This window comes from Hemiscyllium ocellatum, chromosome 46, assembly GCF_020745735.1.
Source record: "Hemiscyllium ocellatum isolate sHemOce1 chromosome 46, sHemOce1.pat.X.cur, whole genome shotgun sequence".
NCBI lineage: Eukaryota > Metazoa > Chordata > Chondrichthyes > Orectolobiformes > Hemiscylliidae > Hemiscyllium > Hemiscyllium ocellatum.
The window spans coordinates 5,375,567-5,393,522 of NC_083446.1; the positions used below are offsets into that span (position 1 = coordinate 5,375,567).

General features: G+C 52.3%; 1 protein-coding gene across 2 annotated transcripts in view; it reads left to right on the forward strand.

The window, feature by feature from the left end:
* Positions 1-17,956, forward strand: part of LOC132836325 (serine/threonine-protein kinase MRCK alpha-like) — a 148,687-nt gene that overhangs the window by 92,536 nt on the left and 38,195 nt on the right. For both annotated transcript variants that reach the window (XM_060855755.1, XM_060855756.1), the window contains exons 16-23: positions 533-638; positions 1,618-1,742; positions 1,892-1,997; positions 3,150-3,298; positions 4,052-4,140; positions 7,262-7,305; positions 9,911-10,027; positions 11,925-12,005. In XM_060855755.1, coding sequence (XP_060711738.1) covers positions 533-638; positions 1,618-1,742; positions 1,892-1,997; positions 3,150-3,298; positions 4,052-4,140; positions 7,262-7,305; positions 9,911-10,027; positions 11,925-12,005 — 817 coding nt within the window. The remainder of the gene's footprint in view (positions 1-532; positions 639-1,617; positions 1,743-1,891; positions 1,998-3,149; positions 3,299-4,051; positions 4,141-7,261; positions 7,306-9,910; positions 10,028-11,924; positions 12,006-17,956) is intronic.

Genomic DNA, 17,956 nt, shown 5'->3' on the forward strand with positions numbered 1-17,956 from the left:
GTGCCTGCTGAGTTTCAGGTTGTGGGGGTGCAGACTCGCTGAATTTTAAGTGGCTGGTGGGCACGTGCCTGCTGGAGTTTGGGAATGGGATTTGTGTTCTTATTGGACATTGGGTTTGGGGAGGCGGGGTCAAGAGCCCATTGGGATTTGGAAATGGTGGGAGCAAGAGCCCATTGGGAGTTGGGAATGGTGGGAGTAAGCACCCTTTGGGTTGGCGGAGGGGCCTTGTGCCTACTGGGTCTTTGTGGGGCATGAAGATGTTGAACCCATTGAATTCAGGATTGTGTGGTGGATGTTGGGGTCCTGTCATGTTGTGGGGAGTTGGTTGGTATGTATTGGTGAAGCCTGGGGGGGAAGAGGAGAGAGAGTCATGTCTGCTGGATTTTGGGGATCTACCTTGTGGATACAGGGAGGCTGAGGGTCACGCCTGCGAGTTTTCGCATCGGTAGACATGGTGACTGGAGTTCCAGTCCTGGGGCTGAGGAAACACGTCCCCTCAGTAACATTTGTGCATGGCCTGGACCTCCCATAGGCAGTCGGAACAGGAGGAACTTGTGATGGAACTGCGGGCGGCCCACGAGCAGGAGAAGAACCAGCTGAGGGAAGAGAACCTGAGGCTGAACGTGGAGCTGGAGCCGGTGAGTGTCAGGGCCTGGACTGTCGGTAAGGCCTGGTGCGGCCTATATATCCTCTCACACCTTTACTGAGCAAGGCAATCGCCTCACACATCTGTCGGAGCTGGGACTGACACTGAGGAACCTTGGGGCGGTTACTGAAGAGCACGGTCCATAAAGCAAGCAGGGTTTGGATTTTCAGAGATATTTGAGAAGGTTGGAGCTTTACTGAAGCCTCACGGAGGGCCTGAGAGTCAGGGAGAGGGCTTTAATGTTTGGACAGTAGGGATACAGATGGAGTTTCCTCCAGCAATCAGTGTTGAGCTAATGATTGTATGAAGTATTTCCTTTTGAAGCACAGCCCAGCAAAGAGACGATGCTGTAACGGTAATGTCTCTGGACCAGAAATTCAGACTAATACGCTGCGGACACAGGTTCAAATCCCACTGCAGCTCACAGGGTCTGAAGCTGTTGAATTAGTTCCGGAGGCTTGAAAAACTCAAGTTGTTTTCTCTGGAGTGGTTGAGGGGAGACTATATACAGGTCTGCCAAATTATGAGATAGGGTCGTCAGTCAGACACATTCTCTCCCAGAGTTGAAATATCTACAGCAAGGGGGGACGCATTTGAGGTGAGAGGGGGAGGGGATGTGAGGGGCAAGTTGTTTCTCGACAGAGAGTGGTAGGAATCCGGAATGCTCTGCCAGGGTGAGTGTGGTGGTAGGTATGATAGGGGGGCGTTAAAAGGACTTACGGATAAGCACATGGATATGCCAGATGGGGAACAAGGGCAAGCAGAAGGGATCAGTTTAATTTGGCGTCATGTTTGGCACAACATTCCAGGCCGAAGGGCCCGTTCCTGTGCTGTACTGTTCGGTGTTATAATATTTTTTTTTAAAAGTTGTCAGCTTCTGTCTTAAGAGATCGGGGTTAAAACACTGGTAACTGATGTGCGCCCTGGTCCACTCAATAACTGTCCTCTGACCTCTGACCCCACCCCCTAAGCTCCTGGAGAAGCTGGAGAAGCTACAGGCCAGAAACAAGCGGCTCGAGGAGGAGCTCCAGGCACTGGAAGGCAGGAAGGAGACCGTGAAGCAGTGGGACACCCAGATCGCCGAGATTATTCAATGGTAAGGGGATGGGGAGGAGCAGCAAGATGGGGAAGCTGGCTCCCATCCCACTCCGCCGCCCCCAGCCCACTCCGTTGCGTTTGTGTGTACCCAGGTCTCGGCTCCCCCACCGGCAATGCCGAGCTGATGTAATGTCTCCCTCCTGACAGGGTGAGCGAAGAGAAGGAAGCTCGGGGTTACTTGCAGTCGCTGGCTACCAAGATGGCGGAGGAACTGGACTCGCTGAAGAGCACCAGCAGTAACGCCAAGCCCGTGGTGAGGCCTGAGACTGCTCTGGGAGGGGAGGGTGAGGGAGGTCTCCTGCTGTAAACATGACGAGGAAGTGAGGACTGCAGATGCTGGAGATCAGAGTTGAAATGTGTGGAGCTGGAAAAGCACAGCTGGTCGGGCAGCAGCCGAGGAGCAGGAGAATCGACGTTTCGGGCAAAAGCTCTTCCTCAGGAATGTCATTCTTGATGAAGGGCTTATGCCCGAAACGTCGATTCTCCTGCTCCTGGGATGCTGCCCGTATCCAGCTGTGCTTTTCCAGCAACACACGGTTTGATCGCTGTAGAAATGCGGCAGAAACATTCCTCACATCCCTCCCTCCCTGGCTGGAGGTGGACTTGCAGATGGGGGTGGGGAGGGAGGGCAGATGGCGGGACTGAATGATATAGCGGGGGACTGAGGGATATGGAGGGAGGTGGGTCTGAGGGATATGGGGGGAGGTGGGACTGAGGGAAATGGGGGGAGGTAAGACTGAGGGATATGGGGGAGGTGGGTCTGAGGGAAATGGGGGGAGGTGGGTCTGAGGGATATGGAGGGAAGTGGGTCTGAGGGATTTGGGAGGAGGTGGGTCTGAGGGATATGGGGGAGGTGGGTCTGAGGGATATGGGGGAGGTGGGTCTGAGGGATATGGGGGGAGGTGGTAATGAAGGATATGGGGGAGGTGGGTCTGAGGGATATGGAGGGAGGTGGGACTGAGGGATATGGAGGGAGGTGGGACTGAGGGATATGGAGGGGAGGTGGGACTGAGGGATATGGAGGGGAGGTGGGACTGAGGGATATGGAGGGAGGTGGGTCTGAGGGATTTGGGAGAAATGGGACAGGGATTTATGGGGAATGCAGACTGTGGGAGATGGGGAGATTGTGGGTCAGTGAGATTAAGGAACATTGAGGGTCTGTGGGAGTGAACAATGTCGAGTGAGTGCGGGTCGTTGGGATTGGAGGATGTGGAGAGGATGGAATTGGAGGGATTGAGAGATAAGGGCAGGATACAAATCGGGGAGATTGAGGAAGTGAGGAGGCTTTGCACTATAATTAAGTCGGTAAGGTGAAAGGAAAGTTTTGTGGTTGACATGAAGAATGAATTCTAAACCTCTGGGTCACTAGCTGTCTCTCTCTCTCTCCCTGTCTCTCTGGGTCAAGGACACACACTGGAAGGTCAGGCGCCTGCAGAAACTGGAAGCCTCAGCCAAACTGGAGTTACAGTCAGCCCTGGATGCTGAAATCCGGGCTAAGCAATCACTCCAGGAACAGCTCAACGAAGCCAAGCTCACCAACCTGGCGACAGAATGGTAAGCTCAGAACCAGCAAGAGGGGAGCTCACAGGACCCACTCTATACAGCAGTCTCTCATTCCAGGCAGGAGCTCCCACAGTACTTGCTATATCTAATTTGTGCTGTCCCTGTCCTGGGGGTGTTTGATGGGGACAGTGTAGAGGGAGCTTTACTCTGTATTTAACCCTGTGCTGTCCCTGTCCTGGGGGTGTTTGATGGGGACAGTGTAGAGGGAGCTTTACTCTGTATTTAACCCTGTGCTGTCCCTGTCCTGGGGGTGTTTGATGGGGACAGTGTAGAGGGAGCTTTACTCTGTATCTAACCCCGTGCTGTCCTTGTCCTGGAGGTGTTTGATGGGGACAGTGTAGAGGGAGCTTTACTCTGTATTTAACCCTGTGCTGTCCCTGTCCTGGGGGTGTTTGATGGGGACAGTGTAGAGGGAGCTTTACTCTGTATCTAACCCCGTGCTGTCCTTGTCCTGGGGGTGTTTGATGGGGACAGTGTAGAGGGAGCTTTACTCTGTATCTAACACTGTGCTGTCCCTGTCCTGGGGGTGTTTGATGGGGGACAGTGTAGAGGGAGCTTTACTCTGTATCTAACCCCATGCTGGCCCTGTCCTGGGGAGTGTTTGATGGGGGACAGTGTAGAGTGAGCTTTAATCTGTATCTAACCCCGTGCTGCCCCTGTCCTGGGGAGTGTTTGATTGGCTGGGAGAATTCTGTAAAGCTGACCTGTCTCGGTGTCTCTCTCTCTCTCTCCCTTTTGCTACAGCAAGTTACAGGAACTGGAGAAACAGAGTGAGTCTCTGAAGCAGGAGGTTGAGAAGCTCAAAGAGGAGGCACAGACGAAGGTGCAGAAAGGTATAAGAATGGCCTGTGTTTCTGTCAGTGTGGGCTTGGGTCTGCTAGGGAAATGCCAGGTGAAGGGGAATTCCCTGTCATCCATCAGATCCACGCCATTCACCTGCTCCTGTCTCCTATCGGGTTCGACAGAAAAGCGACAGTAAAGTTTAATGTGAAAGGATGTTTTTTCTGGTCAAATCAAGGCATTGCAGGGAAACCTGAGAAACACATCCCTCAAATTAGCGTTTGGAGAACAAACCAAGTCCCTGGGAGGCCATTCGGCCCACTATGTTGACAAATAAGCAGCTTTCTTAATACCTGCCACAACTACACCCCACCCTGTCCCCTGGTCAATGTCTCGGTCTCAGGCTTGCTGCAGTGTTCCAGTGAAGCTCAGCACAAATGGGAAGAACAGCACCTCGTTTTCCGCTTGGGAATCCTTCTGGACTCAATATTGAGTCCAACAACTTTCAGGTCTGAGTCTCCCACCTTGCTATCGCGTGGTCTGCTATCACACACTACCCATTGTTAGCCACTAACAGTCCCCAGTCACCCTTCCGGCCAGATCGTTATCCATTCGTTACAACCCCGACAGTGTGGAAACAGTCCATTCGGCCCATCACATCAACACTAACCTTCTGAAGAGCATCCCACCCAGACACAGCCCTCTACTCCCTCCAACCCAGCATTTCCTCTGGATCATCCACTTAGCCTACACATCCCTGGGCACTATGGGACAATTTAGCACGGCCAATCCACCCTAACCTGTACATCCCTGGGCACTATTGGACAATTTAGCACAGCCAATCCACCTTAACCTGCACATCCCTGGACACTATGGGACAATTTGGCATGGCCAACCCACCCTGACCTGCACATCCCTGGACACTATGGGACAATTTAGCACGGTCAATACACCTTAACCTGCACATCCCTGGGCACTATGGGACAATTTGGCACGGCCAATCCACCCTAACCTGCACATCCCTGGACACTATGGGACAATTTGGCACGGCCAATACACCCTGACCTGCACATCTCTGGACACTATGGGACAATTTAGCATGGCCAATCCACCCTAACCTGCACATCCCTGGGCACTATGGGACAATTTAGCACGGCCAATTCACCCTAACCTGCACATCCCTGGGCACTATGGGACAATTTGACACGGCCAATCCACCCTAACCTGCACATCCCTGGACACTATGGGACAATTTGGCACGGCCAATACACCCTGACCTGCACATCTCTGGACACTATGGGACAATTTGGCACGGCCAATACACCCTAACCTGCACATCCCTGGGCACTATGGGACAATTTAGCACGGCCAATTCACCCTAACCTGCACATCCCTGGGCACTATGGGACAATTTAGCACGGCCAATACACCCTAACCTGCACATCCCTGGGCACTATGGGACAATTTAGCACGGCCAATACACCCTGACCTGCACATCCCTGGGCACTATGGGACAATTTAGCACGGCCAATCCACCCTAACCTGCACATCCCTGGGCACTATGGGACAATTTAGCACGGCCAATACACCCTGACCTGCACATCCCTGGGCACTATGGGACAATTTAGCACGGCCAATACACCTTGACCTGCACATCCCTGGGCACTATGGGACAATTTAGCACGGCCAATACACCCTGACCTGCACATCTTTGGACTGTGAGAGCAAACCAGAGCACCCGGAGGAAACCCACACAGGCGCAGAGCGAATGTGCAAACTCCACACAGACAGTCGCCCGTGGGTGGAATCGAACCCGGGTCCCTGGTGCTGGGAGGCAGCAGGGCTAAATACTGAGCCACCGTGCCACCCTTTGACTGTCCAACTGTCCTCTCTCTTTTGGGCCCTATCCCCAGATGACATTGACTCCTCTACTACCCTACCTGCTGTATATAAACCCAACATTTTCCCAGCTACAGTCAGTTCAGGTCACCGGACCTGAAACGTTAACTCTGATTTCTCTCCACAGGTGCTGCCAGACTTGCTGAGGTTTTGTCAGCCATTTCTGAGTCCCAACCAATGCAGGTCTTTCAGTTTTTACCTCAACGCCAATCCTCCTGCTTTCTCCTTCCAGCCCTGCATGTTCTTCCTTTTTCAAAGAAGAATCTGACTCCTTTCCAAATGCCTTGATTGAATCACACTCTCGGGGCACCTTAATTAGATCCTAACCACACGCTGTGTGAGAAACATTCTCCTGTCTCTGATGCTCCTCTGGCCAATTACCTCCAATCTGTCCATGACCTTTTCTCCTGCCCTACTCTGTGCAGATCCTTCCTGTTTACAAATACCCCCAGTGAGTTTTGAGATTTGTAGCTCAGGTTGAGGTTTTGGATGTAGGTTTGCTCACTGAGCTGGAAGGTTCATTTCCAGATGTTTCGTCACCTTCCTCGGTAACATCTTCAGTGGGCCTCAGGCGAAGCAATGCTGAAAATTCCTGCTTTTGATTTACATGTCTGGGTTTCTTTGGGTTGGCGATGTCATTTCCTGTGGTGAAGTCACTTCCGATTCCTTCTCTCAGGGGGTGGGAGATGGGGTCTAACTCGATGTGTTTGTTGATAGAGTTCCGGTTGGAATACCATGCTTCTAGGAATTCTTGTGCATGTCTTTGTTTGGCCTGTCCTAGGATGGATGTGTTGTCCCGGTTGAATTGGTATCCTTCCTCATCCGTCTGTGAGGATACTAGTGAGAGTGGGTCATGCGTTTTTGTCCTGTCAAATCCCTTCTTGGTTTCATTCAGGGAGACCAGCACCATCCCCCCCCCAATCCTGATCTATCCCATCCCTCCACGTAACTGAGGTGCTGTGACCCTAGAACAATTCTTGTGAGTCGTTTCCACAGCACCCTCAAGTTGAGACCAAACCAGTGTTTTCAGCTTTGTTAGTCTTTACTGATTCAGTTGGACTGTGGAGGCGAAAGGGATGGGGATGGAGAGGTGGAAATCCCTGTGGGAACCTGGTCACTGATTTGGAAGCTAGTAGGGACTGGGTTGGGCTGAATGGTCTGTTTTGTGCGTGTAGAACTTGATGCGTGTTCACCTCATGGCCATGATTGGTTCACTGGATGATGACAGGACTGTTGGAAAGGTTGTGGATTTTACATTTTTGACCTTTCCCACAGGTTTACGTCAAGACTCTGTCTTCTCGTTCCTGTCGCCACTCTCGGTAAGTAAGAGGAATCCAGCGTTGTTGAGATGACCCGTCTATTCTCCACCCCACGCTCAGTGACAGAAGCATTGGTCCCCTTTTTGCCATCGATCCCCTGCCCTTAGAACCTCCCTCTGTACCCTACTGGGAGCGGGAGGAGGCCATTTAGCCCGTCCACCTAATCCTCCATTCGTTTAGATCTATTGTATCTCCCTGCCTTGACTCTCTAACCCTTCTCACCCAGCAAAGGTCTAGGACCCTGAACAGCATTGAGTTACAGAGTGATCTTGGGGTTAAGTCCATAGCTCCCTGAAAGTGGCCACGCAAGTAGACAGGCCGATAAAGAAGGCATATGGCATGCTTGCCTTTATTGGGCAGAGAACTGACAAGAGTCAGGGTGTCATGTTGCAACTGTATTAGACTTTGACTTGGCCACACTGAGAGTATTGCGTTCAATTCCGGTCGCCACACTAGAGGATAGATGTGCAGGCTTTCGAGAGGATGCAGAAGAGGTTTACCAGGATGCTGCCGGGATTAGAGGGTATGAGCTGGAAGGAGAGGCTGGAAAAACTCAGATTGTTTTCTCTGGAGGCTGAGGGGAGACTAGAATGAAGTCTATCAAATTATGAGATGCACAGATGGGGCTGACGGTCAGAATCTTTCTCCCAGAGGTGAAATGTCTGAACCTCAGGGTCACGCATTTAAGGTGAGAGGGGGAAAGGTCAAGAGAGATGTGAGGGGTGAGTTTTTTACACAGAGAGGGGTAGGAGTCTGGAACACACTGCCTGGGGTGGGGGTGAGGTAGGTAAAATAGGGGTGTTTAAGAGACTTTTAGATAAACACATGAATATGCAAGGGATGGAGGGATATAGACCAAGGGCAGGCAGAAGGGATTAGTTTAATTTGGTGTCATTATTGGCACAGCATCGTGGCCCAAGGACCCATTCCTGTGCTGGACTGTACTATGTTCCATCTCATCAGTCCTGACCTTCAGTTGATCTCCCAGTTTTATTCAGGATGAGTTCCAGATTCCACTCCCGTTCCATGAGGAATTGCTTCCCTACATCACTTTCAGAGGCTTGGCTTGTATCTGAAGGTTCCTGTCCCTTGTTCTGGACTCTCTGCTCCCCCAGTAGAAGAAACCATTTCTCCTGTAGGGGTGCTGGCTTCACAACCCTTTCAGCTCCTGGATCATTCTGGTGACATTGCATTCCTGCCAAGACCTGTAGATTCCTCCTGAGGTGTGGAGGTCCAGAACTTGTTACCAGCATGGTGGCTCAGTGGTTAGTGCTGTTGCCTCACAGCACCAGGGTCCCAGGTTTGATTCCAGCCTTGGACAACTGTCTGTGTGGAGTTTGCACATTCTCCCCGTGTCTGCGTGCGGTTTCCTCCCACAGTCTAAAGATGTGCAGGTTAGGGTGGATTGGCCATGCTAAATTGTCCCATAGTGCCCAGGGATGTGCAGGTTAGGGTGGATTGGCCATGCTAAATTGTCCCATAGTGCCCAGGGATGTGCAGGTTAGGGTGGATTGGCCATGCTAAATTGTCCCATAGTGCCCAGGGATGTGCAGGTTAGGGTGGATTGGCCATGCTAAATTGTCCCATAGTGCCCAGGGATGTGCAGGTTAGGGTGGATTGGCCGTGCTAAATTGTCCCATAGTGCCCAGGGATGTGCAGGTTAGGGTGGATTGGCCGTGCTAAATTGTCCCATAGTGCCCAGGGATGTGCAGGTTAGGGTGGATTGGCCATGCTAAAGTGTCCCATAGTGCCCAGGGATGTGCAGGTTAGGGTGGATTGGCCATGCTAAAGTGTCCCATAGTGCCCAGGGATGTGCAGGTTAGGGTGGATTGGCCATGCTAAAGTGTCCCATAGTGTCCAGGGATGTGCAGGTTAGGGTGGATTGGCCATGCTAAAGTGTCCCATAGTGCCCAGGGATGTGCAGGTTAGGGTGGATTGGCCGTGCTAAATTGTCCCATAGTGTCCAGGGATGTGCAGGTTATGGTGGATTGGCCATGCTAAATTGTCCCATAGTGCCCAGGGATGTGCAAGCTAGGTGAATTAGATGTGGGAAAGGGTGGTTTTCAGGGATAGCATCAGGATGCTCTTCGGAGGGTCAGTGTGGACTCGATGGGCCGAATGGTGTTATTCCACACGGTAGGGATGCAGTGAACTGAACTGTGATCTTATTCAGAGGGCTGTTGGGGACTGAAGAACCCTTGGATTCCAAAGTGACTCTGGGTGGGCTGTCGGGGGAGGGGAGGGGAGGTTGGAGTTGTTTCATTCCAACACACTGCTGCCTAACTCAGGGCAGGCCTCGTTTGGCGCACTGCTGCTTGTTCTTGTTGAGTTGGATCGGTTCCTCGTCTGGCGTTGTAAGCTCTCTCCTAGCCCCCTCGGAATTCCTCACCCAGAGACATAGAAAATCAGAGCCGAAGTAGGCCATTCGGCCCTTCGGGCCTGCTCCACCATTCCATAGGGCCATCTAAATCCCTCAGTCCCTCCCTCGCTTTGCTCTCGGTGAAATCTACCTTTTAATTACCTGTCTTAATCCCTTCTCCCTGCGACCCAGGAGTTGAATGACGGTGGTGCGCAAATGAAAGTTGTTGTTGTTGTTGTTTGACAGTTCGAGTCTTTTGATTTCACCGCCACCTCGCGGCTCTCTCCGGACAGCAGGAAGTCTCCGGGAAGCCCAGTGCCTCAGCCCGAGAGTCCGTCTTTCCGGAGCAGGGAGGTGCCGATTGTGAGTACAGTCGGTGCTGGGGCTGGTGGTCGTGAGGGTGGTGGTTGGGGAGTCACTGTGGGTTCCCCCACTTTGTACCTTTCTGCGCCCCCTGGGCACCAGGGGCTGCGCCCAGATGGCCCCATTCCCCGGACTGTCTGCCATCTCCATGTGGGCCTTTGGCCTGTGTTGGCGCTCCGTGTTGGGTTCGACATCGGTGCGTTTGGAATTCATTCCTGCCAACGTGGGCCAGGCCTGGCATATATCGCCCACCCCTTGAGAGGAGGGTAAGGGCGCGTGTCCCAAGATATTAAACCGGCCTCAGCAAAGGGATACGTTTTGAAAAGCAAGATTGCGCGTGTGAATCGGGAGGGAAGCTTTTAAGGGGCTGTGCTCCCATTCACTTCCTGCCCCTGTCCTTCTCGGTGGGAGCAGTTGTACGTTTGAATGGAGCTAGATTTTTACTCAGGTACAGGAGTACAGTGGAAAGTTTGACCATGTCGCCGTTCCCAGCGCCATCTTTGGTGTTGAGTGGCAAAATAAGGAAATAAATTAAGAAGTTCCTTCCCTCAGTGTTAGCCATGCTGGGTTCACCCACTCTCTCTCCCTCCCCCTCTGCATGGTCTCCAAGTCCCCCGCACTCCATTGCTCACCTACCCTCCCCCCCCCACCCCCACTCTCTTGTGCTCTCCCCCACACTCTCTCCCTCTCCCCCAGGCTCTCTCCCCCCACCCCACAGTCACCCTCACTCCCCGGTGTAGTGTCTCGCTCTCCCTTGCTCTCTTCCTCATTCCCTCCCCCTCTCCCTCTACCCCGCAGTCTCTCCCTTTCTTTCCCTCTCGCCTTCTCTCCCTCACGAGCTCTCCCTCACTCCCCTGCGCTGCTTCTCCCACTCCCCCACACTGTGTCCCTCACGCCCTTGCTCTCTTCCTCGTTCCCTCTCTCTCGTTCTCTCTCCCTTGTTCTCTCTCCCTTTCCCTCGCTTTCTCTCCCTCGCGAGCTCTCCCTCACTCCCCTGTGCCATTTCTCCCTCACCCCCTCGCTCTCTTCCATGTTCCCTCTCCCTCATTGTCCTTCCCTCTCCCTCATTCTCTGTCCTTCTCCCTCACTTTCTCACCCACTCCTTTGTGTGCTCTCTCTCTCTCTCTCACACACACACCTCAGATGCACTGGGCACCTTGAAAACACCCATCTCTCCCATGGGAGGTAAGCAGATTAAAGTAAGAATTTTAAAAACTTGTGGAAGATGAAAAGGCAGTAAACGTGCGTGTGGGGTGGATGGGGTCCGGGCAGGAGCCCGCACATTGTGGTGCTGAAGGACCTTGCTGAGTCCCTGTCGCGATACCCTGGGTTCAGGTATATGTAGAGTGGAGGGCTAAGCCCTCCACAAAACCAGAACAAATCCATGCCAATCGAAGGCTGCTCTGAAGACCCGCTCTTAGTCAACAGCAAAGTGTCATCAACAGTGTTAGCAGCAATGACCTCCCCTGTTCAGTTTGGATTCTGTTAGCATTCGCAACTCCAGACCCTCACTGTTGCCACTTCCCAGGGCAACTAGGGACGGGCAACATCCTTAACATCTGGTTGAAGATTTGTAGCTCGGGTGTCCGTTGTTGTGGTTCTGTTCGCTGAGCTGGAAGTTTTTGCTGCAAACGTTTCGTTCCCTGGCTAGGGAACATCATCAGTGCTGTTGGAGCCTCCTGTGAAGCCTTCACAGGAGGCTCCAATAGCACTGATGGTGTTCCCTAGCCAGGGAACGAAACGTTTGCGGCAAAAACTTCCAGCTCGGCGAACAGAACCACAACATCCTTAACATCCCCGAGACAAAACCCAGAAATCGTGGGCAGCTTTCTTTCTTTATCGAGGCCTCAGCCAAGGTTGCCACGCGCTCACCGGTGCCTCGTTCTCTCTGTCACAGTCGAACGTGAAGCCCGTGTCTCCTCGAAAGGTGTTGAAGAAGCCCACATCTCCCCCGCCCGTCGCCCCTCAGGCACCCAAGGTACGAAGTGCGGTTTTCGAGAAGATTTGCAGCGAAGGCTGTGGGTCGGGTTGGGGGCTTGCTCGCTGAGCTAGGTCGATTTGTTCCCTGACGTTTCGTCACCGTGCGGGGTGACATCATCAGTGAGCGCCTGATGGAGCGCTGGCGTTCTGTCCTGCTTGCTACCTGTGTGCCCAGGCCTGTTGTGGTGGGTGATATCTTCCCGGGTCTTTTCTCTGAGAGGTTGGCGACAGGGGGTCCAAATCGATATGTCTTGGAATTCCTAGAGGCCTGGCGTTCTAAGCGGAACAAACACATCGATTTGGACTCCATTTATCCATTTGTGGGCGGCACGGTGGCACAGTGGTTAGCACTGCTGCCTCACAGCGCCAGAGACCCGGGTTCAATTCCCGCCTCAGGCGACTGACTGTGTGGAGTTTGCACGTTCTCCCCGTGTCTGCGTGAGTTTCCTCCGGGTGCTCCGGTTTCCTCCCACAGTCCAAAGATGTGTGGGTCAGGTGAATTGGCCATGCTAAATTGCCCCTAGTGTTAGGTAAGGGGTAAATGTAGGGGTATGGGGGGGTTGCGCTTCGGCGGGTCGGTGTGGACTTGTTGGGCCGAAGGGCCTGTTTCCACACTGTAAGTAATCTAATCTAAAAACCTCTCCAACAAAGAACCAAAGTGATATCACCCACCATAACAGGCCAAGACACACAAATAGCAAGTGGTGCTTCATCAGACACTCACTGCTGATGTTACAGCTCACGGTGACAAAATGTCTGAGAACCAATCTACCAGCTCACAACCTGAAGGTAAGAATTTACAAAACAGGGCAAGGACTTGGGAATTATTCCAGGCAGATAAATGTATGAGGGAATATCTTAACGGGGTGGGGGAGCCGGGGGCTCCAACAATTTATAGAAATAACTTGGATGAAGGGACCAAAGTCTCGATCGCTAATGTCACAAAGGCAGATGGGAAAGTGGGTTTGAAGAGGACAGAAAGGAGGCTATGGAGGGTGAGCGAGTGGGCCGGGGAGGATAGGAGGTGGGAAGATGGGAAATTGTCCATTTCTTTTGGCAAGAGGATTTTTATTTTAAATGTATGCTACCTCAAGGTGGTAGGACCTGAGTGTCCCAGTCCATAAACGACACAACGTTTCTACACAGGTACAGCAGGGAATTTGGAATGTTGATGGAGTGTGACCATTTATTCGGAGAGGAATTGAAAAGTAGAAAGGTTTAGCTTTCATAGAGTCATAGAATACCTACAGTGTGGCCCTTTGGCCCAACAAGTCTATACCGACCCTCCGAAGAGTAACCCACCCAGACCCATTCCCCTACCCTATTATCCGATATTTACCCCTGACTAACGAACCTAACAGACACATCCCTGGGCACTATGGGACAATTTAGCACGGCCAATCCACCCTAACCTGCACATCCCTGGGCACTATGGGACAATTTAGCACGGCCAATCCACCCTAACCTGCACATCCCTGGGCACTATGGGACAATTTAGCACGGCCAATCCACCCTGACCTGCACATCCCTGGGCACTATGGGACGATTTAGCACAGCCAATTCACCCTAACCTGCACATCCCTGGGCACTATGGGACAATTTAGCACAGCCAATCCACCTTAACCTGCACATCCCTGGACACTATGGGACAATTCAGCATGACCAATCCACCCTAACCTGCACATCCCTGGACACTATGGGACAATTTAGCACGGCCAATCCACCCTAACCTGCACATCCCTGGGCACTATGGGACAATTTCCCACAGCCAATCCACCCGAACCTGCACATCCCTGGGCACTATGGGACAATTTAGCGTGGCCAATCCACCCTAACCTGCACATCCCTGGACACCATGGGGCAATTTCCCACAGCCAATCCACCCTAACCTGCACATCCCTGGGCACTATGGGGCAATTTCCCATAGCCAATCCACCCTAACCTGCACACCCCTGGACACTATGGGACAATTTAGCACGGCCAATCCACCCTAACCTGCACATCCCTGGACACTATGGGGCAATTTAGCACGGCCAATCCACCCTAACCTGCACATCCCTGGACACTATGGGACAATTTAGCACGGCCAATCCACCCTAACCTGCACGTCCCTGGGCACTATGGGACAATTTAGCACGGCCAATCCACCCTAACCTGCACATCCCTGGGCACTATGGGACAATTTAGCACGGCCAATCCACCCTAACCTGCACATCCCTGAGCACTATGGGACAATTTAGCACAGCCAATTCACCCTAACCTGCACATCCCTGGGCACTATGGGACAATTTAGCACAGCCAATCCACCTTAACCTGCACATCCCTGGACACTATGGGACAATTCAGCATGGCCAATCCACCCTAACCTGCACATCCCTGGACACTATGGGACAATTTAGCACGGCCAATCCACCCGAACCTGCACATCCCTGGACACTATGGGACAATTTAGCACGGCCAATCCACCCTAACCTGCACATCCCTGGACACTATGGGGCAATTTAGCATGGCCAATTCACCCTAACCTGCACATCCCTGGGCACTATGGGACAATTTAGCACGGCCAATCCACCCTAACCTGCACGTCCCTGGGCACTATGGGACAATTTAGCACGGCCAATCCACCCTAACCTGCACGTCCCTGGGCACTATGGGACAATTTATCACGGCCAATCCACCCTAACCTGCATATCCCTGGGCACTATGGGACAATTTAGCACGGCCAATCCACCCTAACCTGCACATCCCTGAGCACTATGGGACAATTTAGCACAGCCAATCCACCCTAACCTGCACATCCCTGGACACTATGGGGCAATTTAGCATGGCCAATCCACCCTAACCTGCACATCCCTGGGCACTTTGGGACAATTTAGCACGGCCAATCCACCCTGACCTGCACGTCCCTGGGCACTATGGGACAATTTAGCACGGCCAATCCACCCTGACCTGCACATCCCTGGACACTATGGGGCAATTTAGCACGGCCAATCCACCCTAACCTGCACATCCCTGGACACTATGGGGCAACTTAGCACGGCCAATCCACCCTAACCTGCACATCCCTGGACACTATGGGGCAACTTAGCACGGCCAATCCACATCTTCGGACTGTGGGAGGAAACCGGAACACCTGGAGGAACCCCATGCAGACACGGTGGGAGGGAGAATGTGCAAACTCCACACAGACAGAGGCCCGAGGTGGAATCGAACTCCAGATCTCTGCCACTGTGAGGCAGCAGTGCCAACTGCTGACCCATCGTGCCTAGTGTTCCGAGAAGGCATATGAGTTTAATTCCTGGAACGGACGGGTCAGTTTTCATGAAAAAAGGTTGGACTAGTCTAAGCTGGCATCTGCTAGAGGTCCGAAGACACAAGGTTTTTATGGGCTTTGGCTAGATGGATGAGATGGGGAGGGGAGGTGGGGGAGCTCTTTGAACGGGGGTGGGGGCAAGTCACAGTTTAAAAATCAGGGTATAAGTCAGAGATGAGGATAATTTCAATTCTCTCAGAGAGATACGAGTCTTCGGAACTTTGGCATATTCTTGAAGCAGGGATTCTCGATAGGTGAGGGGCAACGCATAGATGGGAGCACGCAGTAATCTTATTTGAACGGTGGGGCAGCCTTGAGGGACTGAGTGGCTTTTCTCCTGCTCTTAATTAGATTAGATTCCCTACAGTGTGGAAACAGGCCCTTCGGCCCAACCAGTCCACACCGACCCTGCAAAAAGTAACCCACCCAGACCCATTTCCCTCTGACTGATGCACCTAACACTATGGGCAATTTAGCATGGCCAATCCACCCTGACCTGCACAGGTTTGGACGGTGTGAGGAATCCGGAGCACCCAGAGGGAGCCCACGCAGACACAGGGAGAACGTGCAAACTGCACACAGACAGTCACCCGAGGCTGGAATTGAACCTGGGACCTTGGTGCTGTGAGGCAGCAATGCTAACCACTGAGCCACCATGCTGCCCCTTCATATGTTTGTGTCAACTTGAGATAAAACGGAGTTGGAGAGGACTCTTGTGTGGAGTGTCAGCACCAGTCCTGACCTGATGAATAAAATGGCCTCCTTCATCCCCTTTTAAGATTCTTCCCTGGGCTTTGGGGAAGCCAGTGTTTGTTGCTCCTCTTTTAGTGCCTCTGAATTCTGCCCTCCAGTGGCTTGTTGGAGTATTTCAGAGGGTTGTTCAAAGTCATTGCTGTGGGTCTGAAGGCCAGATGTCTTTCTGAGAAGGTCTGGGGGCGATCGGTGACAGTCTCACGATCATCGGTCCGGAGAACAGCTTTTGATTCCAGGATTTATCAACGGAATTTAAATTCCGCCAACTGAGATCTGGACCCAAACAAGTTCGATCCTGGCCTCGGGCGACTGTGTGGAGTTTGCATGTTCTCCCTGTGTCTGCGAGGGGTTTCCCCCGGGTGCTTTGGTTTCCACCCACTGTCCAGAGATGTGCAGGTTAGGGTGGATTGGCCACGCTAAATTGTCCCATAGTGTCCAGGGATGTGCAGGTTAGGGTGGATTGGCCATGCTAAATTGCCCCATAGTGCCCAGGGATGTGCAGGTTAGGGTGGATTGGCCGTGCTAAATTGTCCCATCGTGCCCAGGGATGTGCAGGTTAGGGTGGATTGGCCGTGCTAAATTGTCCCATAGTGTCCAGGGATGTGCAGGTTAGGGTGGATTGGCTGTGCTAAATTGTCCCATTGTGCCCAGGGATGTGCGGGTTAGGGTGGATTGGCTATGCTAAATTGCCCCATAGTGCCCAGGGATGTGCGGGTTAGGGTGGATTGGCTGTGCTAAATTGCCCCATAGTGCCCAGGGATGTGCAGGTTAGGGTGGATTGGCCGTGCTAAATTGCCCCATAGTGCCCAGGGATGTGCAGGTTAGGGTGGATTGGCTGTGCTAAATTGCCCATCGTGTTCAGGGATGTATAGGTTAGATGCATTAGTCAGGGTATATATAGGGTAGGGGAATGGGTCTGGGTGGGTTACTCTTCAAAGTGTTGGTGTGGACTTGTTGGGCCGAAGGGCCTGTTTCCACACTGTCGGGACTCTAATCTAATCTAATCTAAAATGATCAGGCTGGCATTTCCACTTGTAAAGAACGTAAAGGTGTTTCCAAATCAGAATGCGTTTGCCGAATATAATAAGTCAGTCCCAATATAAGATATGCCTTTATTGGGTCCAGGAGTTGGGAGGTCAAGTCTCGGCTGTACAGAACATTGGATAGGCCATGTTTGGAATACTGCATTCGGTTCTGGTCTCCCTGCTAAAGGAACGATGTTGTGAAACTTGAAAGGGTTCAGAAAAGATTTACAAGGATATTGCCAGGGCTAGAGGGTTTGAGCTACAGGGAGAGGCTGAATAGGCTGGGGAATGTCAGAGGCTGGGGGAGTGACTTTATACAGGTTTATAAAATTATGACGGGCTCAGATAGAGTAGATAGACAAGGTTTTTTTCCCTGGGGTGGGGGAGGGAAGAAACTAGAGGGCATAGGTTTAAGGTGAGAGGGGAAAGATTTAAACAGGACCTAAGAGGCACCTTTGTCACACAGAGGGTGGTGCGGGTATGGAACAACCTGCAAGAGGAAGTGATGGAGGCTGGTACAATGACAACATTTAAAAGATATCAGGATGGGTATATGAATAGGAAGGGTTTGGAGGGATATGGGCCAAATGCTGGCAAATAGGACTAGATTAATTTGGGATATGGGCGAGTTGAACTGATGGCTCTGTTTCCATGGTGTAGATCTTTTGGGAGGTCAAGTTGCGGTTGTACAGGTCATTGGTTAGACCACTGTTGGAACATTGCGTGCAATTCTGGTCTCCTTCCTATCGGAAAGATGTTGTGAAACTTGAAAGTGTTGAGAAAAGAATGACAAGGATGTTGCCAGGGTTGGAGGATTTGAGCTACAGGGAGAGGCTGAACAGACTGGGGCTGTTTTCC